Below are 26,497 nucleotides of genomic sequence, written 5' to 3' on the forward strand. Positions count from 1 at the left end.
AATCAAACCCCACACACCCTCATGTCAAGGACAGCTAGGCCTGTTATCAGCCCGTGGTCCAAAGGGCAGGCAGATTCTTTTCAAGGGACCTTGAGGAGTTCATGACCCCTCCTTCAAACACACTCAGGACTGTTTCCTTCCTCTCCTGTGCTGTCAACAGTGGGAAGATGAATAGCCGGGATTATTCTGCCCGGGCAGGGAGGCGTGGGAGTGTTTGGATGTGGAGGGCTGGGCAGGCAGGAGGGATGATGGGCCAGCAGCTCTGCCTGCGTGGGACCATGCTAAAGTAACTACCCACCAATAACTTTTCATCCATTTCTTATGTAGTGCGTTCAGAATTCATGTTATGTGTGATTGATTAATTATGTGAACTTAATTAATTACTGTCTCCAAGTTTACTATGAGGTAGCTACTGGTCAGGTGTTCACAAAAAATAGTAGAAAAGTAGACCCTAAACACTCAGGGATTTGATTTTTGTGTTTTTTAGATGCCCTGGCTTAACACACACAATCTCACACAAGGTCTAGAGAGGCTAGATATAGTGGGACCTAGAGGCTTGCTCTGTGGCAGTGTAGGTTGGTGTTGGACCATCAGCCTTTTCTCAGCAACTGGCCCATATCAAGTGCACATTCTCCCACCAGTGGAGGAAGGCGGCAGCCCTTTCTTGCCTCAAAACTAATCAAGTCCTTGTTTTCTCTCTCTCTCTCAGTACCATACAAAGCTACCAAGACTCATGAGTGCACACACACCAACATGTTCATTAATCACAAAAAAGCATGCACTTACTTGAGAGAATAAAGAACATTTTATTTGCAGAAAGAAAATCTGAACCTGTGACACTGACACAGGAGCTCAGGTGTTAGTAACAAGTAACATGGCAGGAATGCAAAATGCTCTGTGCTAATACATCAACATACACTTGGGCTACAGCTTTTCATGAGATGCATTTGAAACGTCTCTTATTTTCCAGAAAAACTCAAACTCCACCACATATCCACATAATTAGACCTACAACAGTTGCACAGCTATCAATCAATAAACAATCAATAATTTCCACTCACAACACCAGAAGGTAGCCTAATATTACTGGCTGAGGCTGAACGATGCAGATGAGCTTGCCTTTTTCTACCTACACTATTCGTTTAAAGGAACACGCCAACACAACAAAAGCAGAATAAACACAGGTGCAAGCAAAACACTAACGAGGGTTTCCAAATTCCAATCATGGAAGTTTGAAACCCTCATTAGTGTTTTGCTTGTGCCTGTGTTACCCTGCCTTTTCGACACAAAATGCCCCCCCCGCCCCCCGTGAGAAGGGTCTATAAAACGAGAAGAAAGATACCCTTCTCTTCCCTGTGCGTGCAGCATAAAGTAGCCCCGCGCACCTCCTGCTAACTACAATGGTAGTGAACAGTACAGCAGCCTACCGCCGTTCAGTCACCAAAAACCCACATTCCAACAGCTCCAAAGTTGCAACTAATGATCATTTTCACTGTGCATTAATCTGACATTTTCTCATCTAATGTAAAGCATGTGTATCATAACATATCAGAATATGATGCTAAATGGATAGGAATTGTTGCTTGAATATGATTGAGATTTTCTCTAATGTGCATTTTTGTATTGATTTCTTCCGATTTGTAAGGCAGGGACAAAAACTGGAAGTCAATGCAGCACATCATCGCATAATGAAGCAGGCTGTTTGGAATCCTTTTCACAGAAATACCAAAACTGTAGCCTCTGATAGGGATATTCAAATTATAAGGCAGTGGTTCTCAAAGTGGGCCCCCTGGTGTCCTTGAGGCGGTTCCAGGGGGTCCCCAGCAAAAAGGGCAATCATTTATTTTAGCTATAATTCCATAGATGGGGACACTCTGGAGTTACTTCCGCTGTTTTTACTGGGGGATCGGGGATCGCTCTCTTATGGGTTACGCCCACTGACACCAAACTCAATCCAAAAACCTGTCCGTTTTACTGTTGGGCTAAAAGCCAAAGCTCAGACCACGTCTTGTTTATTTACAAAATTAGGTAGGCTACTCCTTGGGCTTTAAAAGCCTTCAGACCAGCGGTTCCCAACCTTTTCTGACTCAAGGCCCACTTGAAAATCTCAAAAATGTTGGTTGTCCATATCCGACCATAAACAGTACGGAGGCCAAATCTCAGAGCACTTTTTATTTTAACGATAAAGATAAAAGGAGCTTTCCATCCGCACCACAGAGAAATCAAACTAAAAGTAAGGGGCTGTCTGCAATACTGTCTTACAAATTAAATATTCAACAATGGAGAAATGCATTTTCATAGTTGAGTAATTTTTTTCTCACAAAGATCGTAATGTTTTTCAAATTATTTGGCGGCCCACTTGCAATACCTTCGTGGCCCACCAGTGGGCCTCGGGCCACAGGTTGGGAATGGCTGCTTCAGACCATTCAGTACTAGTGTCTCATGGTCATGGGGTTCATCATACACTTTCTGTAAGAAAACATCTAAGCAAAAAATCTTATCAGATACATCTTATCAAATGGGTTTCCATGGTCTAGTGTCAGTTTAGGAGCCCTTGACGTCACTTTTTCACATCAAGGCTCGACATGAAAAAGTTTGAGAACCAATGTTATAAGGAACCTGCTAAAAAATAGATGAAAGAAAAAATGAAATAAAGAATAATCTTAAATTTTTAAATGGATGGTGAGAATGGAAAATAAGAAATTAGGTTTAGAGTTAAATTTGTCAAAGACCTAGTGGCTTCCAGTGTAAGAACCTTATTAAGGTACAGGTTAAGGTTGCCTTCACTGCAATAAGATCATACTTTATGTATACTGTAGGTGTTTAGCAGGGGCTCATATCAATAGAGACAGAGGCAAAGTGACCGCCTGCTTCAGCACTGTACCAGAGATTTTCATCCGCCATTTATTTTCCCATACACATTTCGTAAAATGCGTATAAAATAGTTTTACTGGTTCAAACCAAACGGTACAGATATATTTAGAAACAGGAGAGATTGCATAACATTTCACTGGGAACAAAACATTTAAAAAATGCAGGTTTAAAGAAAAAAAAAATCAATGTTGTTTTTTAAAGTTTTGGTCCGAGTGAAATGTTCTATGGTCTCCCGATTATAGCGTTAGTTGAACCGTTTGGTTCGAGTACAACTATTTTATAAGCATTTTACGAAATGTCTATGGGAAGATAAATGGCGGATGAAAATCACTGGTAGTGCTGAAGCAGGAAGTGACGTTCCACTTTGCCTCTCTATCTGATATGGCTGCTAACGCAGTCGATGACTTCAGGTCATTGCTTCTCTCACCTGTATGCAATTATAGGCAGCAACCTAAAATGTTGCCCATGGGTTTGTGCTGAAATATATCATATTTCATCACAGCTCTTGTCTACTGAGCATCACGGCAGAAACTATCTGACTCCCCTGCCCCCGTCATCTTCATGTTTCCATGGCGTCAGAAATTGAGACTTTGCCCTTTGACATTTCTCTTGGTTCTGATTGATTGTTGGCATCCTCTAGAAGGGAGAGGTCAAGCTCTGGCAGGGGGACCCTCCAGTACTGAAAAGAGTTGTAAGTGCAGTCGTTGTTGTTGCTGCTGTCATCATCAGCCTAAAGGTAGAAAGAGAGAAAGAGATAAGCCCTGTGGAAAACCTCAATACAAGAGAAAGATCCAAAGCACCTTGAACAGTTAACATTTGTGGGAATCAAACAGACCTTGGCAGTATTAGATTTAGAGCAAGATTTCACCCGCAGAGCTACACCAGTTATATAGCCAAATGCACGTTTTATTCTCTTTATTGAGATTTTGGCAGGGAGGATCATCCAATGCTGCTTTGACGGCATTTCAGATGCAAATACACAGTACATTTACAGCATGTAATGGGTGACATCTTATGGACGCTCACTGCTATTGCATCAGGTTCAGACCATACTGGTCGCCACTGCACACGTTGTAACGTTAGACAAAACACATTGCGTGTAACTTCATACTACCGTTCACTTACATCCTCGCCAGATTTGGGAATAGCAGTCTGTGTAGCCACGCCATCTTCTCGGGGTCGTTTCTTGGAGTTTGGGAGTGTAGTGGAGGTGCGACGATCCTGGAAACTTCCAGAAGTCTGCACCGAGGAACCAGTCTCTGCGACGTGCTTCCTAGGGTCGCAATGTGTCATTTTGCGATGAAGAGATGCGTGTTGTTGTTGTTGTTCCTCTCGGTCGTCGAAGTAGTGCGATCTCTTTCTGCAGCGACTGCCCAACAAAGCTAGTAGCGATGGCGGATTCACGCCCCCGGTTGCAGCCATGCTTTCGAGCTGCGTGTCAACAACACTGCACAGTGAACGATAACACCTTTTGGAGGGGGCGTCGTGAAACAATGTGTCCTCGGCACGTCTCTTTGTCATGAATACAAACGGTATCACTGTACGATACACCAAGAAGATTACGAAGGATTACTTTTACGTCGATAGATATGATTAGCTTTTTACATCCGCTACTTCCCTGCTGCGCACATACCACTGGTCGTAAAGCAAAACTTACAGCACAACTGCTGCAAAGCGTTCTTCTTCTTCTTCTTCTTCTTCTTCTATTGAGTTTTATCAAAGAACTTTTATGGAAAGAAATGACAGCTCCATATTACCCCATTGCAACATCAGCGCCCAGCAGCCTCCGCCATTTTTTTTTTTTGGAAGCGTGACAGCGCCAAAAGAACCTCGCACAGGCTCGCAGTGGTCAGCTGCGGTAGCGCTGGCCCCTATAATCAGCCTCTCTAAACAGTAACTCAACGGGAGAACACTCTAAACTTTGGGGATTCGCATATTTTCCGGGCGTACTGCAAATCTTGATTGAAGTGGTGCAGTGCAGGGATGTAAAACAACAACCATATTGTGGAAACTAAGCAAAATTTTTCGTTTTCTTTGTTTAGTTTTTTCAAGATAAATACCTAATGAAAACGACCCGAGGTTCAACTCCCGTTGAGTTACTGTTTAGAGAGGCTGATTATAGGGGCCAGCGCTACCGCAGCTGACCACTGCGAGGCGCATTCTGTTTCCAAAAATGGCCGGAGTGTCGTCTCTTTCCTTCCACGCTCTTTGGTTTTATCAAAGAACATGGCGGTTGGCAACATGGTTAACAACCATTCTAGTGCATTACCGCCACCTACTGAATTCTAGTAGTTCATACTACAAATTATACACAACTAAAATATAAAAGAAACTATTTCCTCCCAAACTTCAATTCATAACATTGGCCATACTGTCACCCAGACTCACTTGTCTGAGTTTTCTCAAAAGCTTGCAAAGCGTTCTAGCTGCCCTCTCGAATATTATCCAGCTCCAGCCGGGGCCAGTACAGAGCACGCCCCCTAAGTACAGAGCACGCCCATAGGCGAATCCCTCTATCCAAAGACCACCTCAAACAAACAAAATTATGGCATATTTTAAACAAGCTATTCACAAAGCGATATAGATGGATAAATAGCACTAAAGGTGAGAGAAAAATGTAGCGTTTGATATTATAGGGTGAGGTGTTCATTTTTTAAAGATGAAACAGCTTTTAGGAAACTAGATGATAGTGGGCGTGCTCTGTACTTGGAGGGCGTGCTGGACCCTTCTCGACTAATCAGAGCAGTTTCGCGGTCTGTCCCCGGCCACGTCCAACAGGAAGCCTCTGCTCTTCCCTCTATGGTTCTTCCTGTGGCAGCCTTTCAGAAAAAAATATTGAATAAATGGGCTACTATGGTTTGATCTTGAAGACTTTACAACGTGAAGAAGTGGCTTCAGGTGTAAAGTAAAGCGCCACCTACTCCAGTGACATGAATGATACAAAATAGTCAATCTCTCAGATTTTTTTTGAAAATCATTGCCTTTATTGAAGCGTTAGTATAAACCACTTTAAATAGATGAAACGTATGTGTAATCATACAGTAACTTTAAAACAACTTATTTCTGACATCATTTCCAACTTTCTCAACATTTTGTGAATATTTTAGATCTTGTGTAGAGCTACAAAGTCTAAGATAAGTTAAATGTCCAATGCGGTCTGTTGATCAATGCAATTGAGTGTTTTAGCGGCATTGAATTTGTGTGTGTGGGGGGGGGGGGGGGGGGGACATTTCATATGTAAATAAGTGATCACACACTCCCATTGCGCTCACACTCATTCTCAGGCAGTGAAAGTCAATGGAGATGAGAATCAACAAGACTGCAGGCCTTATGGAGCTAAAAGAGGCTTCCTGGCTTGTAGCTGACACTCAAAAGCCACTAAGCCAGGTGTCAGCAGTGGTGGAACTGGCGGGGGGGGCGGGGGGGGGGGGTACAGAGTCCCCCAGAGTAAATGTTGAGGGGGAACAACGAGAACGAGAGGGGGAATGGCATTCCTCCTCAGGTTCCCCTTAAAAAAAATATTTGCACTGCAGTGGAGAGGGGGTAGCATGAAGCTGAATAAGCAGTGTCAATGTCAATGTGTCATCAAGTCTGTCATGAATAAAATCAAGGGGAAATAATCAGTAGATCTCGGCAATCGTATTGAAGTAACTTTTGTAAGACATTTTTCTGTAGCTCTAATGGTAATGAGTGAAATCATTAAGTAAGAAAAAACCATCAAGCATTCAGCTCTTCATTTTTAACAGAAATAATAGCCTATGCCTCCCAGGGGGGTATTGGGAGTCATGGAACGCGCCCGCCCCCCCCCCACCCTGCCTAAGTAGTGTTCCCACAGTAAAACCTAGCCATTTCCACCACTGGGTGTCAGGAATATATTTAGGCTCACCAGGTTTCATGCACAGACAGGGCTTCTCCGCGGAGGCAGAAGGACCTTACACATTGTACGTTTTTCAGCTGAAAGATAACACTGTAGTGTCGTTCATGAGACCCATCATCTGAGTCATTAGCAGGTGTCTAGCCTGCCCCCCCAAAAAAGAGGGTTTGTAGACTACTGCAAGTTTCTCCATGAGATGCATCATTTAAAAAAAACACGAGCATGACCGGAAAAAAACATGATGTCCATTGTCTTTTGGTTGTGTGTCCATTTTCTTTTCTTCTTGTCAATCTTATCTTCTCTCAGACAATTGTCGCTCTCCTGTAAGCTTAGCCGTCTAATGACTTCCTGTCACGTCAGGCTGTCAGGCTCTCGCCGTGGCGACTTGGCCGCTGGCGGTGAGTTCTGTGGTTGGCCGTGTTTATGACCGTTGCCGTACAGATGTGCGGGTTTCCGTGCCACGAAGAAGACACAGTCATAAAGGTATCGTAACATAGAGCGGGCATTCTCTGTGTAGGTTGTCTGAACTGACTCCCTCTCCACCTGTGGGACACACATGGATGCTTTGTTTCAGACATCAATGCAAATAAAAGATTGAAGATGTGAAGAAGTGAAATATGAACTACTCCTATGTGTTTGTAATGTTATTCAGTAGAGATGGGCGGGAGTACCATCAACATTTTGTGAGACGTGTTTTTACAGTTTAGAGGCAAAAGAGAACAATGCACAATACATAATTCAGATAAGTTTCAAGTGTTAATAATATACAGGTTGAGCAAGGATGGAAGATGATGATTCCCTCAGTTTTATCGCATCAGGAGAGGAGGTACTTTTACTGCTCCAATGCTGAGTAACAGAGCATTGTATTGTATTATTAACTCATATTTACCTCCATGTGGAAGCCATATTTAATGATAGCTGCTCTGATGTCTTCATAGCTCAGTTCAACTGAGAGCTCATTGGCCATGTTCTCAAAGTGGTACAGCAGTGGGCCTGGTGAAACACAAGAGCAGTTAAACCTTTGGACATACTGCTACTACATACATACTGTTCATTTCGAGACCTTCGGGAGGAAATACCACACATTTTTAAATCTATGCTGAAGTCAAAGGTCACATCAAAACATTTCCAGCACAGCGACAATGGAGTTTTATCACTGGAAATAAATATAAATATATATTATATATATATATATATATAGATATATATATATATATAGTAATTTGGAAAAACAGGTTCACCACCCCACTGCTCTGTCCCACCCTCACTTATTCACGACTGGAAAAACTTGTCACTATCACTCTCCACCAACACATGCACAGCACAGAGAACCCCTTTCTCTGGGTAGTGTCGACACAGTCATTCTGGGAATCATTAACTTTTAGTAGACAAGGCAGGTTGAGAGAAAATGGGACAGCAAAGAAGTAAATTACAACACTTCAATACTTGAACCTGGAATGAACATCCCAAAATGATGATAACTAACAGTGTTTGGGAGGGTGATGCAGAATGGAAATTAACAGCCAAATGTGATTTATATGTTCTATATCAGAGGGGGAATGTTTATTGTTTCTATTTGCTGTGACAAAGAGGATATTTTGCTAGTAGGTATGGGTCTATAGTGATGGACAGTATAATACAAAGGAGCAAAATGGCAAACAAAATTCTCTCAATGAGTAAATAAAAACTGCATATTGCAAAGTTATTTGTCTTTTCAACGTGCAGTATGTAATTTTCATGTAAAATGAGCACGAGCGGTGCGTTGGTGTTTTGTGTCCCCGCTCCTCCTTCAGTCTTGGAACGTTTCTCCTTCGTTCCTATCAGTGTTTTCGGGAAAGAGGCGATGAGGTCATCTACATGCGATCATGTGAAACGCTCCGTGTCTTTGAATATAATTAAGGATTCCTCTGGTTTGGGACATCGTTGGAAACATTTAAGATAATGTAAGTAGACAACAACAAAAAGTGTATGACCAAAGTCTACTCATTTTTAGATAATTTAATGTAATAATCTTACAGAAGTGTACATATTGCATCTTTAATATGCAGTTTTTATTATTTACTCATTGAGAGAATTTTGTTTGCCATTTTGCTCCTTAACAGTTATATAACTGTACCTATTTTCCACGGACTAACTCACCTAGGTTGATCCACACCCCACCAGGCTTGAGAATCTTCCAGATGGTCTCCACATAGTCTATGACATTGTGAGCTGTATCAATAAAGAAGCAGGTAGCCACGCAGTCCCAGGAGTCTGAGAGAGACAGAAAATATACTATAACATGTATGCAATGCTTTACTAAATGAATATAAAAGGTTGACTACAGTGTTTAAAACAGCATCCTCCAGTAACAAACCAATTTGACTGTCTACCAGTCACTGGTCAGGCACACTACAAAGATACACACAGCTTTTAAATACTGACCAGGCTCAGTGTAGACCTCCAGGAAATCTCCTGCTACCATGGAAAAGTCTGCATTTGGCGGCAAGCTCTGAGGGTTGACATCGGGGAAGCTGATAGCCCGTGTCTGGTCACATGATTTCTTGTTGTTGCTAAACTGGTGGATCCAGGGGTACAGGGTCAGAGAGTTCACCATCTCACACCTGAACGGAGCAGTCCAAAGTTGAGGGCAAGTGGATGTGAGTGGTAGTGTGGAGAGTAGGGGATGAGATTTGTGCCGAATTATGTGTTCTGAAATTTTATGCAATCAGTGAAAATTAATGTGGGCATTTGAATCTGAACTTTTAAAATCAGACTTCTATTTGCTTGTTTAAAGTTCAGTTTTTCAATATTTGGTTTCAATTAATAGCTCTATCACAAGCAATACATAGTCTGTAAGAATGTATGCAAAGGAACATGATAAGTCCCAGACACCCCATTTACACCTGGTTTTTAAATGTGACCTGTATCCGGATACCTTATCTGGATGTTATCTGGTTAAGGAAAAATGCATGCTAATGCAATTGCAAGGTGTAAATGCATCATGATTAGGATGTGATCAGATCTTCCTGACCACATCTGGAGCTAGCCTGGCTCACAGTCTTTTACACTCCATTTACACCTGTTTTTAAAATGCAACCAGTATCCAGATAACTTATCCGGATACAGGAGGTCGCATTTAAAAACCAGGTGTAAATAAGGTGTAAGTGATGTGCAAGGTAGCTGGAGTTGTATGAGTATTAGTGTGAGTGTATAAGGTACCTATTAAGAACAAAGTTTGAAGAGAAGAGCATGAAGAAGCTCCATTCGTTGCCCTGGCAAATATAGCCCAGCCGAGCGATCTCCCATGATAGACGGCCAAGCCCAGCTCCCGGAACCAGCACGCTCACCTTAGACACATCACTGACATAATAAAGTGCACATATCACATAGAAAACATGTTTTAAGTCACATGATTATTGTCATTATTACAATGCTTTTATACTACCATATGGCACATGGCAAAGGTGAGTGACTATTTGTTTCTATCATTAGGTACATTAGGTATCTACATTATGTGTCTGTCCTTCTGTCTGGCAAACTGTTCTGTGTATGCCTAGGCAAGCTATATATATGGCACATGTGTGTTCTCTCACTATTGGTCACTGGGGAAGAGTCTCTGGATCTCTTGGATGAGGGGCCCGTAGCAGGACTCCCTCTCAGCCCGGCCCGTCTCACTCCAGTCTCGAACAAACTGCTTGAGGGTGGACTTAAGCTTGTCCATGTCAAACGTAGAGGCTGGACGCACCTTCCTTGGATCCTCCTGGAGGATGAAGAGAGGGAGACAGCACAAACTAAATTCCTCTTGAATATATTACAAACTATCAAACTGTACTTTTATTTTAGTATACAACAGAAGTACTTATATATATGTATACTTTTATTTTATTTAACCAAGTTACACACATTCACACTAGGGGGAGCTGCCCGGTACAACCACAGCCATCTATTGTTGTTGAGCAGCTCGACTGGAGTAGATGGGGGTTAGGTGCCTTGTTGAGAGAGGGGAGAATGTTGTCATTCACTTTGCCCACCTCTGTTTTCCCAGTCAGTCCAAAGATTAAAACTGACATCCTTCCAGTCATAAGCCCATTTCTCTAACCTTTCAACTCCTGACAATATTTTGTTTGAGGGCCATGACATATGGCATATGTCAAGTCAAGTTTATTTATTGGGCTAGAGCCATATGATTTCCGCAAAACGGAAAACCAAAGCCAACATATCTGTGTCTGTCAGTGAGCACATTCCCGTAATAATCAGCCTTACCCTCTCACCATACTCCATGTTCTCAAACATGTCGATGCAGTTGAAGACAATGCCCTGCAGCACCTCCTGGTTGTGGTCCACACATTGACTGATGCGGGTCAGGTTGGGCAGGACACTTGGGAGCAAAATCTGGTGGTGCTGCGGTAGGCTCAGAAACTGGCGCTCTGCACGATTCACCTGCTCCTGGACATGGACTCTGACAGGAACAACCACAGGTTAGACCAGGGGATCACCAACTTTTTCATGTCAAGGCCCCTCCAACTAGATATACAACAGACTGCAGGGTTCATACAGACATTACAAATGAAATTCAAGGACTTTCAAGTACTTTTTCCAATTACTTTTTTTTTTCATTTTCAAGAATTTCACGCAAAGCAAATAATTAATTTTCAAATGTAAATTTGAAAATGAATTATTTGGGGGCATCAAATTGGCATTATATTACAGATTATGTCTTTAACAAGTCAATTTTACTCTCAATCCTGTGAATAATATGTGCAGTGGTAAAATGGTGTCTACAAGTATAAACAGTTACATTTAATACTTTTTAAAGATCTTTTTAATATCAACTTTGGTCAAAATATAAGATGGTGACAGTGTTATGTGGTTCATTTGAAATGCAAGGGCTATTAAGCACCTTGTTTAAAAAGGGGGCTAGTTTCAAGGTATTCCAGGACTTTAATTTGTTTCATTTTTTGCTGTTAGGCCTGATTTAGCCAACAGTTTATACGAACTTGGGAAATGACATTTGACAGTCCCTAGGAGGACTCCTGGGGGCCCTGGACTGCACTTTTGGGAACCACTGCTACAGCATTGGATTAGAAGGTGATATAAAAAGCTTGTGAACTGTGAAAGAGGTCTCAGGGAGAAAGGTTGGACTACGGTCAAAAGAAGTGAAGAACAGTAACGTTAGTGAAGCTAACGTTAGAATACGTTAATGCCAAAGGAACCTGTTAAAATCGTAAAAACCAAATTGAAGAAAAAAGGCTAAATCAATGAATGCTCTGGCCTCTGGCTAGGTCTAACGTTACCTAACCTATCTGTCTGACCGGGGTGAATCCCCTCCAACAAACGCGAAACTTGTATACATTGGCTAACGTTGTCTGTCTCTGATTATGCTACTGTTGTTATATTACGTCGTTAGCTTCCAACGTTCAAAGGCACGCTAACAATGCTAGCTAGTTGGCTCTGGCTTCTACCGTTAGCTACTTTGTTTGATGCACTGTATTATTATTGTGTTTTTTTGTATACCCTACCTGTAATATCTAAACGCATCGATTACTTTCCAGAAATGCTGCCTTTCCAGCTTTGCCTCCTCCTCTGGGGCATATTTTATTCTTTCTTTGTGAAAATAATAAGGTCCATTTTGCGCTCCCTCCCCTGTTGTTTCAGCCATGTTTGAAAGCAACTCAGACCCGTCCAATCGAAACACGATACATTTAGAAAGCGCTTTCCATTCAGGAAAAGTAATCGAGCACATGTTCAAAAATCGTGCGTGTGTGTGTGTGTGTGTGTGTGTGTGTGTGTGTGTGTGTGTGTGTGTGTGTGTGTGTGTGTGTGTGTGTGTGTGTGTGTGTGTGTGTGTGTGTGCGTGCGTGCGTGCGTGCGTGCGTGCGTGCGTGCGTGCGTGCGTGCGTGCGTGCGTGTGTGTGTGCGTGCGTGGGTGGCTAGGTTAGGTTTGTGGGTTTGTTTGACAAGGAATTTAGAAATGTTTTTATCCCAACACCTTCCATAATATTGGAAAGCAGACTATTTGTAATATGGGACACCCCAACAAATTAAATATATTTAAATTGGCTTTGCTTAAACAACAAACTATTCATGTTGATTCATGGCTGTATCATTCTGTATTGATAATGCAACATTATGTTCTAGTTATGAGCAGCCATGAGGTTATAGGTCCCTCCCATATTGCAAAATATGGCAGAAAAATAGGGGTTGTTTACAAAAAGGTTGTGCTGATGATAGCAATATACCCACCACCCTCCCAAAGGGTATGGTTATGGAGAATTCTTTGGGAGGATTAGCCGTAGCCTACTATTTTTTAACCTTGCTTTATGTTACCTTAAAAAATATATAATAGGTAAAATAAAGAAAAAAATGTTTGCACTTAAAATCAAGGAACACAGAACATTTTTGCAAAGATTTAATATCTCATGTAACAGCTTGAGTTTGAGTGAGTACAAGGTGTTTTCTTCAGATATTTGGGTTGACAATCTTGCCCATGAAGAGGATGTTCTCTCTGGTGGGTTCGATTATAAGGACCATAAATGGACGGTCAAACCGCAAGACAGGGACTCGACGGAAGGACAAAAGCATAATGCCAACCCCTGTAGCCGCTGCAGCGGTGGCTCCAGCCTCATCCACATCCAAACTGGCTTGGTGCACAACCTGCAGAAGGACAGACAGCACAGTGAGATGAAGGATGGAATAGAAAGAAGGAAAGATGTGTGCAATAATATTTACCATTAATTGATATTCAGATATAATCTGAACCCTATAGCTGTTTTGTTTATTTCTTTATTTATTAGGATCCCCATTAGCTTTTGCAATGGCAAAAGCTAGTCTTCCTGGGGTCCAACGCAGAAAAACATTACACAAAACTATCATTACATTCATTTTGCAATCATTTTCAACCTTACAGTTGTGCATTTGCATTCATCCTACAATTATTTCATTTTCCAATAGTAACATCATGGGGGAAAAGAAATAAAAATAAAAATACAATAGATAGAAGAGAGTGTCAGAAAATTACTAGCTATCTATCCTTACCTCTGAGATAGTCAGTTGCTGCCCCTCTGAAATACCACTTAAATCTGCTGTAGCACCAAACATGTCTGTCATTCCCATTTTACTCAACACATCCTTCAGGGAGTAGGAGGTCTTGATGGAGAACTTGGGAAGAAATACATTGTTTTCCCTAAAAATGAAATGGAGAAATATACTGTAGGTGTAGGACCAGTAATCATGGAAATTATTAATATATCTTAAATAGGGGAGGACATTTCACCTAACCAATCACTAAATATTGTTCCTTAGACACCAACCACAACTTAATGTACGGTACATCAGATTGATGGTATAGACTAGAGGACAATACTGTTACAATAGTGTTCTCCAGCACAAGCTTGATTTTCACTTGTAGACACTACGCTCTTTTAACCTGGGCTTCATCCACTTCAGCCATTTGGTGATGTGGTTCTGGCAGATGACGTCCTCCAACCCAGCCAAATCCCTGTCAGGCAGCAACAGCAGCATGGAGATGGAGTTGTTGAAGGGTAGGCGGAGGACTGATGTGTTAATCTCCTGGTCATAGTAGACACTAAATGTCTCCTCCAGATTCATCATCTGGACTCGAACCTAGCAGATGACAATTTGAGCATTACGTGGTGTCTTGCACGGAAAAGATAAACAGTATCAAGGATATAACTAGAAATAACCACCACGTGGTTGTATGCTTCCACCAACAAGTCAAGTTGCAGTCTACATCCATGTCTGTCCAGACTCATAAAACCTTGAAGCCCACACCACAGTGGGTCATTCAGGCTTATGGCACTTTAGGCGATGTTTAGGGGTACGGTACCTCAACAACACGGCTAATCGATTTTAACATGGAAAATTGTCCTACCCTAACCCTTCCCTCCCACCACCCACATCCCCCTAGCCACTCGCCCTACCCAGCCCTCGAACCCCGACTCTCTACGACTGTCATATCCCTAGCCTGGCTCCTTATTTACCATGCCCCCCACCCACATCCCATTAGCCACTCCCCCAACCCACCCCTCCAATCCCGACTCTCTACGACCTTCCTACTCACATTGTCACCAGCCCCACCCCATTCCTTGACCCCCCCCAACCCCCTCCCACCACTCACATCCCCCTAGCCACGAACCCTGACTCTCTACGACCTTCCTATCCCTAGCTATGGCCCATTTTACATAGCGCCGTCCCAAACAGACAAATTTGAAGAAATTATCTGAAGGCGTTCCTGAGATATTGCGTTAACGAGCATGGGATGGATGGGCAGACGGACGGACCTACAGTATGTATGGCCAGACAACCCGAAAACATAATGCCTATCACCGGCGGAGACATAAAAACATGGTCAAACATGGTGCGGTCTATTGAAGGTGATGGGAGGTGTAAGGCAGTGATTGCTAGCAATTCTGGATAGGCATTTCGATTTGAACCTTGTTCTGCTCATCAATATGGAAGTCTGCCTCCCTGGTGTCCGTGGGGTCGAATGGAGTCTCCCACTTTCCTATTTGACAGAAATGATTGCTTATTATGGAAGAAGGAAATTATGGTTCATATAATACATTTCTAAAGAGAGTGCATCTTATAGGAGGAATCTGAAAATGATAGGGAGATAGAGATAGTCCACACACCACATCGAATCTCATATAACCTCTTACCTTTGTAGTAAATGTAGCTGATGAGATACATAATTGTGCTAGGATCCAGGTTTTCGACTAGCTTGTCAATCTTCCCACTGGTCTTCTCCCCGACGTACCTATTGATGGTATCAGCACTCTCTGTGGCTTTGGTGAAGTCAACAGTGAACCCATCTGCAAAGTATGACTGCTTCAGAACCTCCAGGAACTCAGGCCGTGGCTTAAATGTGTCATGCACGAACACAGCAGTTCCTGCACTCATGTCGTCTTGAGACGTTGTGTTAGACCTGGACAGGAGCGTATGAAAGGCCTGATCTACGTCAGCCTGTGTCAGTAGAGAGCTGTTGAAGCCCAGACCCTCAAAAAGCTGCTGGTGGGTCTTCTCCCGAGCCCCCACAGACAAGGCAGCCAGGGCAGTGGTCACACTTATTGGTGAGAAGAAGATGTTCTTGCCCTGTGAGTCTGCCTGAGCTGCTAACTTCTTGTACAGGCGGTAAGCAAAGTCTTTGTTGGCTGAAGTCACCAGTGAGACGTGGCTGACACTGTTGTCAGATTCAGTGCGGTGCTCATGACCTTTGACATGCGAATGTGAGTGGGCATGATCTTCATGGTGATGTCCATGGTGATCGCCTCTCCCCAAGCAGACCACTGCTGATAAGATCCAGATCCCCAAGGCTGCACGCATCATGGTGAACTAAGACAAAAGTTCAAAAGTGCACTATTGGTCATTTTGCTATAGCAAACACTGACCTTTATACATGCAGTTACTTTTCAGAATGATGTTAGAATGAGATCATGTGTATTTGAAATCACAACATTCATTGCAACTCAGGACATCTTAAGAATTCAGTTAGTTGAATTGTTTTCCTCTTTACAATTTAAACACTTGGCAGATGGTCATAATTTTCCTATTCAGCCTCAAAGCTGAACTACATCTCAAATTAATGTCAAACATAATAGGTCTATGGCAAATCATTAATAATCATGCATTGCAAGGCTGAAATAAATACTGTAAAGGCTTCTCAATCCTAATAAAATTACTTACTTTGACCAAGTTCGAGTTTACCTCCTCCTCAACCAAAGACACTAAACCACAGACTGACGAGGGGAGATGTCTCCTTTTTAAGACTGATGAGGGCAACTGAACTTTGACATGTTTATTTGGTATCTCCACCTCTTATTTGCTCAGGCCTATTTGTTCTATGTAATGATTACTGTCAAGCTTTCCACATGGTATCACAGCTGAGATTACAAATGGTAAATGTAAATCGGCCCACAGCCCCATTGGTCACTGTTTTCACCACGGCACTGGACCAGCGGTCCTGCCGGGGTCATGAGATGGAAAAGTCAGTACAGTCAGTCAGTGAGTCAGTCACCCACTCAGTCATGTATGTTTAGTGAGTTTAGTGTGAAAATCTTTAAACAAATCTTTAATAATAATAATAATAATAATAATAATAATAATAATAATAATAATAAATTCAATTTATATAGCACACTTTAAAATCCAAGGACTTCACGAGGTGCTTTACAGATGCATGATAAAAACAATCAAGCAATCAAACAGGGAAAAATAAAAAATATATAAAGAAATAGCTACTAAAAGAATAAAAAGATAAAAGGATAAAAACATAAAAACATAACACGTGTAAAGAGAGGGAGGACCCTAGGGGAAAGCTAAAATAAATAAGTGGGTTTTGAGTTTTGATTTAAAAACGTCAAAAGAGTCTGTAGCCCTGAGTGGTCCTGGGAGCTGATTCCACAGCTGGGGGCCCAGTGAGGAGAAGGCACGGTCACCCATGCTTGTGAGTTTGACTTTAAACATACACATCACTAGGGACTATCATGTTCATTTGCATACATTCAGGGTGTTTATTTGGGTTTAGTGGAATTATTTATTAATCACACTTAATTCTTTTCCAGGGATGTGCCTGATCTTTCACAGAGAACAATGGGATTATTAGTTGAAGAAATGGTGCTTGAAATAATTGTAAAAAGCATTGCCTTCTATAATGAAAGGACACATCAAAGCGTTTTGTTTTTTGTTTTTTAGAAGCAGTGTATTTTGACACAATCTGAAGATTTTTCTAGGGTTGAATTTTAAATCATGGCTACGTGCACCAGGTGATTTCACTGATTAGCATACCTTCAACCAGAGGGGGAAGTAGGCCTGATCTAATCAGTGAAATCACCTGGTGTAGTGTTAGGTCGACTTGAAAAGCACTCTACAGCACATGATTTTCAACCTCTGGACTAGAGAGAGCTATGTGCGTCTTTGGTTGGCGAGACGCAAGCTCTAACTTGGTCAAAGTAAGTGGTTTTATTAAGATTGAGACGAGAAGTCTTAATTTTTGAAATGCATGTTTAGTAATGGTTTGATACAAGTCAGACATTATGTTTGACATCTTGAATTTAAGATGTATGATCGGATGCTTAATTGGAAAATCATCTCTATCTGCCAAGTATTTAAATTGTAAGAGGATAACTTAATTTAACTAAGATGTGTCCTTGTGGCGTAACAATGAATGTACCGTAGTTATTTCAAATACACATGATCTCATTCATTAGAAACGTACAATAAATTCATTGTAACATCTGAGAAGTGACCGCATGTGTAGCTGAAGGTCAATGTCTGCTATAGCAAAATGAGCAATAGTGCACTTTGAACTTTTGTCCGTTAGTTCACCATGATGCATGCAGCCTTGAGGATCTGGATCTTATCAGCAGTGGTCTGCTTGGGGAGAAGCGCCCGTCTCGTTCGTGATCACAACCATCCTGAAGTTGAACCTAGTGCCGAAAGCATCTCACTGGTGACTTCAGCCAACAAAGACTTTGCTTTCCACCTATACAAGAAGTTAGCAGCTCAGGCAGACTCACAGGGCAAGAACATCTTCTTCTCACCAATAAGTGTGACCACTGCCCTGGCGGCCTTGTCTGTGGGGGCCCGGGGGCAGACCCGCCAGCAGCTTTTTAATGGTCTGGGCTTCAACAGCTCTTTATTGACGCAGACCGATGTAGATCAGGTCCTTCATACGCTCATCTGCGGGCCCAACAGGACATCGGAAGACATGAGTGCAGGAACTGCTGTGTTCATGCATGACACTTTCAAGGTACTGCCGGAGTTCCTGACGGTCTTGAAGCAGTCATACCTTGCAGATGGGTTTACTGTCGACTTCACCAACGCCACAGAGAGTGCCGATATCATCAACTGGTACGTGAGGGATAAGACCAATGGGAAGATTGATAAGCTGGTCGAAAACCTGGATGCTAGTACAGTCATGTACCTCATCAGCTACATTTACTACAAAGGTAAGAGGTTGTCTGGATGTGGTAATCTCATCTAATTTGCAGATTCTTCAAATAAAGTGCACCTATTAGAAATTAATTGTATCAACCATTTCTGTCAATTAGGAAAGTGGGAGATTCCATTCAACCCAAATGACACTAGGTCGGGGTTCTTCGGCGGTTCGCTTGATGGTGGTTGGTTGGTTCCAAAGGTTCAAACTCTCCCTGCCTATTCAGAATTTCTGTCATAGTTATGCTAGCAATCACTGCCCTACACCTCTTGAGCGCACCACATTTGCCTGATCTGTGATTTCATTGTGCGTCCTTGATACTTTCCTCTTTTTCCCTGTAAAACCCCTGTCATATTCCAGGTTCTAGTTCCGATGATGTCTCTGCGGGCGACAGTTAGTTTCTACCATGACGAGGAGATTTCCACATCCGTCCTCCGCCTTCCCTTCACCAACCGCAACTTCATGCTGCTATTGCTGCCTGACAAGGATTCGGCTGGTTTGGAGGACGCCATCTCCCCGAGCCATGTCACCAAATGGCTTAAGTCACTGGAGCCCATGTAAGAGCAGCTTGCTGGTGAACACTATCGTCCTCTACCATCAATCAGATGTGCATTGTTGTGGTTGGTTGTAGTCATGTAGGAACAATATTCAACTTTTATGGCATTTGTTTTTTCTAATTAAGAGATTAACCACAATTACTGGTCCTACAACTGCAGTATAGAATCGGTAAATTGCTGCATATTTCTCTTATTTCGTTAGGGAAAAGATGATATATCTTCCCAAGTTCTCCATCAAGACCGCCTACTCCCTGAAGGATGTGTTGAGTGGAATGGGAATGACGGACATGTTTGGTGCTGCAGCAGACTTAAGTGGTGTTTCAAATGTGCAGAAACTGGCTGTCTCAGAGGTAAGGATAGAAACAAAGGGTCAGATTACCAATTGGCTAATGGTAAGAATGTTATCACATGCACCTTTCCTGCCTTTTCAATCTATCCTTGATCTCGCTCTGTCTTCTGCAGGTTGTACACAAAGCCACTTTGGATGTGGATGAGGCTGGAGCCACGGCTGCAGCTGTTACAGGGATTGGCGTTGTGGGCACTTCCCTCGCCCCTGTCCTGCAGTTCAACCATCCATTTATGGTCCTTATCATCGAACACACCACAGAGAGCATCCTCTTCATGGGCAAGATTGTCAACCCAAAAATCTGAAGAAAAGGCCTTGTACTCAAGCTGTTAATCGGATAATAAATACTCACAAAATTATTATTCTGTGGTTCCTTGATTGTAATTGCTGTAGGTGTATCAGCTGTGCACAACCTTTTCATCTCATGGCATTTGTTCTTTAAAATGAGGCAGCTAAGTCACTTGTAGTATTTACTCAATGAGTCGGTACGCTAGTTTACACAGACATGCAATTCCTTTTGTTGGGATTTCTTTGTTTCGATTGGAAACCTGTATCAGACTGCACATGCATAGTCAAGTCTAAATGTTGAACACCAAGACAAGTCTGAATCAAGAGTCCATATCTGAAAGAAAATATGCAATATCCTTTTAGTACTAATGGTTCATAAATCTGACATCTAAATCAGTTTGTTTCAACTTCCAACAAATTAAATAATTCCATACATATTCAGAAAACAGAATTTAGAGCTGTCTGTAACAAATCTCATCACTTTTAATCAGTCATTCACACAGACAATTCTGTCAAGACTTTGGAAACTTTTCAAGTCATCAAAGTACAAGTCGCTACTAAATCACCTGAACCCAAGTTGAGTCAAGTCATCTCTTCCTGCATCAAGTCACAAGCAATTAAAACGATCGAGTACAAGTCATGTGACTCGAATCCCCCACCTCCGATTTGTGAATCACTGAGTCAAAAAACACCGCAGAGCCCACTCAGTTTGACCTTCACACAACAAAGCCCACTCAAGTTTGACCTTCATACAAAAAGCTTTTATTTGCAGAACACTTGGGCTCCTTCCAGGGAACTGCTGCCCCTGAATACATTTGGCACACGGTGGACTCATTGGATTTGGTATAAACGTATTTGCAACTACGCTGTGATCCTAAGCTTTGACTCCAGCTTCTCTCCTATTGCACCAGCCCTTGGTATGAGAATCTTAACAGGTGAAAGCAAGGTCCCAATCATTCTCACGAAATAGACTATTCAGGGCGTAGGTCTACTGGAAAACTTCTCGGATCTATGCCGAGGGTACTGGATGGAAAAGGGATAATAGTTTGATAGGAAAGAGAATATCTACTAAAGCATTGCTGTTTTCCAATATCTGCGCATTTTACTGTCACAAAAGTGAATAGAGTCAGCGTTGGCAGCTTTCCATGAGAGCGTAAAGGGCACACAGCTATAATGTGTGAAGAGATGATAGAGGTCTTTCTCCATAGTTGGGCACGGTGGTCTTCAGTTGTATGATTGAGCCGTAATAATCCCAGTTGGCTGTTAATTCTCACCGCCACACAGAGCCAGCAGGATCTTCTCATAGTCTCCCTTTGTGTCATCCTGAAGAGGAGAAAATACTTTAATAAACTGTCAGATTCCTCCTTTTATATATAAATATCCCAATATAAAGCTCGACAATTCTGACATGGTAAGCTATATAGGCTCATTCATTATTGTAGGGTGTATAATATGCGTACTCACCAGAATTTCTTGGTGGAGCGTTTTGCCGTATGTCTTCTTGTACTCGTCTTTGACCCGTTTCATGTCCACCTCAGAGCGGCTGACCATGATGCGGGTCAGGATTTTGGTGCGGGTTCCTTTACCCTGAGGGAGGGAGGGGGAGGGCAGAGAGTCAGGGAGGGATGGCTTTGGGCAACGGGCACAGTATCATACAGTTGCCCTCCATGTCTTTTTCATATTTCTGTAACTTACCTTCATGGCCAGGTTGAGTTTCTCAGCAAAGAATGCTGGTCTGCTTCCAGCACACTTCACTGCAGAAAAGAAAAAGCGTGTTTTTAAGTTTACACCAAGTCTGTGTAGAAATCAATTATCTTCAGGCAGTTGATGAATTTGAGTAGTTGAGTATTTTTTTCTCTCTCTCTTACCTACTGCTGTGAGACAGCTCTCAATGTCTCCCTTCAACTCCAGGTCAATGGCTTTGGCCACGTCCACTTTGCTGTACTTGGAGTATCTCTCAAATACTGAGAGAGACAGAGAGGTGGTAGAGTGTTAGATTCTTGACAGCGACATACAAAGACAGACGTCATCGAAGGGGGCCGACGGCCAGCTGACCTTTGCGGAGATGCAGGGCGCTCCTGGTGGTGAGGATGTCTATGAAGACGGAGCAGTCTGTGCCCTTCCTCCGCTCCCCTGCCTCGTACAGAGACCTGGCATCGCTGTCCACCAGCTCCTCACTCACTCCCTCAGTCCTGCTGGCCTACGATACACAGAGGGCAACTTCACTGTGCTGAACCCTGTGTGTGTGTGTGTGTGTGTGTGTGTGTGTGTGTGTGTGTGTGTGTGTGTGTGTGTGTGTGTGTGTGTGTGTGTGTGTGTGTGTGTGTGTGTGTGTGTGTGTGTGTGTGTGTGTGTGTGTGTGTGTGTGTGTGGAGACACACACCTTGCAGAGTGCAAGGAGGGCATTCTTGAAGTCTCCACTTGTGTCAGACCTGATGTCATCCTCCAAGTCCTTCTTGTATTCTGTCGGCAGAGAAAACACAATGTCATTGAGTACAAAATATTGAGGTTCAAACTTTTAGATATTAGTGTTTCACCATCTGTTTGGAGCCTTTCATTGTTTTAATTATTTTTACTCATCCTGCATGAATCGATAAACTAAACAATATGCTGTACCACTTTAAATTTGTTGCTTAAATCTTATTGAGCACACACCTTGCTTGTAGGCTTTCTTTATAGCTAGGACCTCCTTGTTGTTTCGAGAAGCCAGAATTTCTATCAGGGTTTCCTCGTCTGTGCCCAGACCCTGAGGCAGGGAGGGAGAGAGAGAGAGAGAGAGAGAGAGAGAGAGAATATGGACTGTGAGTCTCTGAAATCACTGTTATTGACCTACAAACCTACAAAACACACATTTTGACTTCCCATTAAGAACGCATCAAATGGGGAATGAATATGTGGAAGTGGGTGGATATGGATACACAGTAAAAAAAATAACATAACGCTAAAACTGCAGAAGGTGTTACATTACATTACATTACGTCATTTGGCAGACGCTTTCATTTAGCGACTTACAATAACACGTGTGTGTAGTTAATGCATTCATCTGCTTGATGTCGTCGGTGGTGGTGGTGGTGGTTGGTGTGTATGTGTGTGTGTGTGTGTGTGTGTGTGTGTGTGTGTGCGCGTGTGCGTGTGCGTGCGTGCGTGCGTGCATGCGTGTGTACCTTCATAGCCAGTTTCAGCTGCTGTGCGTCATACTGGGCCGGTGTTTTCAGCAGAGCCAGCACCACATCCTCCAGCTCTCCCTTCAGACCGGACTTCAGTGCAGCTTCCAGAGGCTGTGGAGAACAACTGATGAGTGATACGGCGTGCGTGCGTGCGTGCGTGTGTGCGTGCGTGCGTGCGTGCGTGTGTGTGTGTGTGTGTGTGTGTGTGTGTGTGTGACTGTGTTTGCCTCTCCTCACCTTGCCACTGGACTGCTGGTACGCCTCTTTAATCTGCTGCCGCTGTTCGTTGGTCCTCTTCACCAGAACCTCGATGATGGTGCTCTCATCCACACCTGCAAAACACACACAAATGTCAGAATGTCCGAAAGGTTATTAGAAAGACAGATCTTATGGCCTCTATTATTCTGCATAATAACAGAGTTACGTTTCATAAAGAGCAAATTGTCACACAAAAAGAGCCACCCTACAATTCAGTTTGAGGTTTGAATTATCCAGTGCGATGATTTCAACTCAGTCAGTCAGGATAAGTTTGATGTTGATTTTGTGTTGGAACTTCAGCACCCAGCAACAATAGTGGCATGGACATTTCAACTAGTTTGGCAAGTAACTGGCTGGCTACATGGATCTAGGCTGGCTACTGTATTGAGTCCTCATTAACCATCCATACCGCCAACCAATCAGAGCCTTAATCAAAACCTGGGTGTAGGTGACATCATTTGCACCAAGAAGTAGATTGGAATTGTGAATCTGATTCTATTGGCAACCAAAGGTAGAGTTTCCCAAAGGGTGTTAGTGAAATATCCACAATGCTGACAAAACAATTTGGGTAACTTTACATTAACAGGTGCTCTGTTAAATTATACAATGAAATTGAGAAATGCAATTGTCATTGCACTGAACCCTCAATTTATTGTACCAAATGAGTGACTACCTAGTAGTAGCATACCACTGAGGATGGTATTGTTAGGCTACTGGTAATGATGAGTGTTTGCCAGCAGAGGGCATTATTGTCCCTACAGTGCACTTCATTCTCTCAAAAGAGATGTTGCAAAGCCAAGACATGTTCACACACGCTCACATACTCTCTCATTCTGCCTGCATGTGTGCTTGTGTAAACCTCACCTTTTGCCTTGATGGCCTGATCCAAAACTCCGGCATCTCCATTGGGGCTAAAGTTGGCTGCTGCGGTCACAGTTCCCTCATTGGGCAGGACCTGAGGGATACAACACAAACTGTTGTGTTTTCAATCTGTATACATCGCCTGAATTGAGCTGCAGCAGATGAGCAGAGGCAGAGCAGTAGCAGAACAGACACGTTGGACGACTCTGTGCAACTTCATTGGAGTTCACTTATTGAAATAAGGGAAAGGAGAAGTACATTTTGTTCTATTTATGGAATTTATGAAGGGAGGGGCTAAATTCCCTTTATATGAGTCACACACACTCACAAGACTTAGTATGGTCATCTCCCTCAGTTTCTGTGGGCATGGAATCTTCTACTCAGTATCAAAGTCCCTTTTTCACCCCTTTCATCTAGGCTACTCACATTATCTTTCTGCTCTGCCCCTCTCTATCTCTCTTCCTTCCTGCTATTCCACACCTTAAACAACTTCCCACTCATTCATTCTGTCCCGTACTATTTTATACGCTACTCTTTTCCTCCTCCCTTGTGGTGAAATGAGCTCTGCCTGGTAAATTTTTCCACCCCAGCATACCACAGGAAGAGAGAGAAAAAAAAGTTGTTTGCCCCTGTAACTGGAACAGAACCACAGAGTGACGTACTGATTCATCAGGCAGGCCCAGATAGACCGTCTGCTGCATGAACGCCTGGATGAAAGACATGGTGGGGCTGCTGGAGTCTGGAGGGAGGAGCAGAAACAAGATTAGAGTACAACCAAGTAGAATAGAATAGAATAGAATAGAATAGAATAGAATAGAATAGAATAGAATAGAATAGAATAGGATAGACTAGAATAGAATAGAATAGAATAGACTAGAATAGAATAGAATAGAATAGAATAGAATAGAATAGAATAGGATAGGATAGACTAGAATAGAATAGAATAGAATAGACTAGAATAGAATAGAATAGAATAGAATAGAATAGAATAGAATAGAAAGTTTGGACACTTGAAAAAAAAACGATAGGATAGGAAATGAATAATAGACTAGGATCCAAAGGATCCGGAACAGAAATACATGACATTCTGTAGAAAATGTAGAAAGGAAGAAAAGTATGGGAGTCTAATGAAGAGTGAGGAGACAGATGAAGTTACACTGGAGAACAGAATAAAATGTCCTCTTTGATCTCATAACTTGCACCACACACACATTGATTATATTGAATCTATAAATCACCACTCTTTTTGCAAATCAATGACATGAGCGCTGTCGCTTGTGCTAAAGTGCTCCTCAACTGAACACATCAACACCCTATAGCTACTTTCAGCCAGTCCCGGATCCAATGTATATTTACAGTAGGTTTATGGAAGGCATAACGGCAAACATGTGTAGAGTCAGACCCCGGTAGCCACCACACCTACGCTCAGCTCTGACACGGATATGATTATAGGTCCATTCTAACAGTCGGTGCCATTATATTCATATTCATGCAGGGCAAATTCTGCTGCGTAACCAGGACACCACACCACTGGAGTCAAAAGTCAAGTGTATTATTAAACAAATATCTCCACCGTTCTCCCAACCACACCCACAGGTTGTATCAACATCTAGGGGGTGGGGGGGAGAGAGAGACAAACTTTTCAGCTCGCACCACGTCTCAATCTCAGAAATTGGAGGATATATTCTTTATTTGAGGAAAGGGACTTACCGTTTTGGCAAAAGGGAGAATGTTTTCTTGCTGTAGTTCCAGGGGCGTTGTAGCGACAGAAACCGTATATTTATAGGCTAGCCATGATAAAACCCCACCTAGTAACATGGTCCAGCCCATATACACTCCCTGCACCGCTGCTATTGGACAGAGCCGCTGCCTGCACAGCACATGGAGACTCCATCCAAAACGCAGAGCCGTGCGTAAAAACCCCTAACATTTTTCCAGCCGGGGAAGGAAGGGGGGGGTCTTGGGGGCACGCAAGCAGCTCTGCCCATTTGAAAACAGATGCAGGTCAGTTCATAATCTTCCATGAATATACGAGGGATCACCCGAGCAGCATTTTGGTAAACAAACCGAGTCACTGGGTGGCACCGGCAATGGAACCCTATAGCTGTATATTTTAAAGTTGTAGGCCTACTGTGATATTTATATAGGCCTAGTGTCCTGTGATATTTATATAGTGTCCTGACCTGTGTCATGCTCTGACACAGGTCACTGACCGAAAGCTTTAGCACTCTTGTGAATAAATGATGTGACGCTTGCAATGGAGATAGTGGAAGACTTTGTGGTATATCAGCTGCCCACTGCCTATCATAATTAGTGATACTTATAGTATATTGTAGT

General features: G+C 42.7%; 5 protein-coding genes across 5 annotated transcripts; 1 reads left to right on the forward strand and 4 right to left on the reverse strand.

Moving 5' to 3' along the window:
- Window positions 1-792: 792 nt before the first annotated feature.
- Window positions 793-4,503, reverse strand: LOC310783992 (uncharacterized protein). The gene is made up of 2 exons (XM_083644938.1): window positions 4,000-4,503; window positions 793-3,604 (listed from the first exon to the last, which is right to left on the reverse strand). The coding sequence occupies exons 1-2, from the start codon at window positions 4,393-4,395 to the stop codon at window positions 3,434-3,436; spliced, it is 567 nt and encodes a 188-aa protein (XP_083501064.1). The 5' UTR covers window positions 4,396-4,503; the 3' UTR covers window positions 793-3,433.
- A 1,434-nt stretch (window positions 4,504-5,937) lies between these two features.
- On the reverse strand, window positions 5,938-12,389 carry carnmt1 (carnosine N-methyltransferase 1; the record flags this gene model as incomplete). The annotated part of the gene is made up of 8 exons (XM_083644403.1): window positions 5,938-7,291; window positions 7,638-7,741; window positions 8,888-9,001; window positions 9,173-9,351; window positions 9,950-10,090; window positions 10,324-10,490; window positions 10,994-11,189; window positions 12,250-12,389. 8 exons carry the CDS (start codon window positions 12,387-12,389, stop codon window positions 7,100-7,102), a joined length of 1,233 nt encoding a protein of 410 aa, XP_083500529.1. The 3' UTR covers window positions 5,938-7,099.
- An 800-nt stretch (window positions 12,390-13,189) lies between these two features.
- Window positions 13,190-16,075, reverse strand: LOC310784332 (hibernation-specific plasma protein HP-55-like; the record flags this gene model as incomplete). The annotated part of the gene is made up of 5 exons (XM_083645348.1): window positions 13,190-13,384; window positions 13,766-13,913; window positions 14,157-14,353; window positions 15,184-15,254; window positions 15,409-16,075. The coding sequence occupies 5 exons, from the start codon at window positions 16,073-16,075 to the stop codon at window positions 13,190-13,192; spliced, it is 1,278 nt and encodes a 425-aa protein (XP_083501474.1).
- A 1,999-nt stretch (window positions 16,076-18,074) lies between these two features.
- On the forward strand, window positions 18,075-19,891 carry LOC310784333 (serpin A3-3-like; the record flags this gene model as incomplete). The annotated part of the gene is made up of 4 exons (XM_083645349.1): window positions 18,075-18,696; window positions 19,051-19,240; window positions 19,443-19,590; window positions 19,703-19,891. The coding sequence occupies 4 exons, from the start codon at window positions 18,075-18,077 to the stop codon at window positions 19,889-19,891; spliced, it is 1,149 nt and encodes a 382-aa protein (XP_083501475.1).
- A 475-nt stretch (window positions 19,892-20,366) lies between these two features.
- anxa1a (annexin A1a) lies at window positions 20,367-25,948 on the reverse strand. Its single transcript, XM_083644046.1, has 12 exons — window positions 25,871-25,948; window positions 24,823-24,899; window positions 24,164-24,254; window positions 23,279-23,373; window positions 23,039-23,152; window positions 22,530-22,620; window positions 22,258-22,337; window positions 21,930-22,074; window positions 21,743-21,838; window positions 21,570-21,628; window positions 21,339-21,461; window positions 20,367-21,197 (listed from the first exon to the last, which is right to left on the reverse strand). Exons 2-12 carry the CDS (start codon window positions 24,880-24,882, stop codon window positions 21,138-21,140), a joined length of 1,014 nt encoding a protein of 337 aa, XP_083500172.1. The 5' UTR covers window positions 24,883-24,899; window positions 25,871-25,948; the 3' UTR covers window positions 20,367-21,137.
- Between the last annotated feature and the right edge of the window lie 549 nt (window positions 25,949-26,497).

The sequence above is a fragment of the Poromitra crassiceps genome (genome assembly GCF_964638095.1).
Source record: "Poromitra crassiceps genome assembly, chromosome: 10".
NCBI lineage: Eukaryota > Metazoa > Chordata > Actinopteri > Beryciformes > Melamphaidae > Poromitra > Poromitra crassiceps.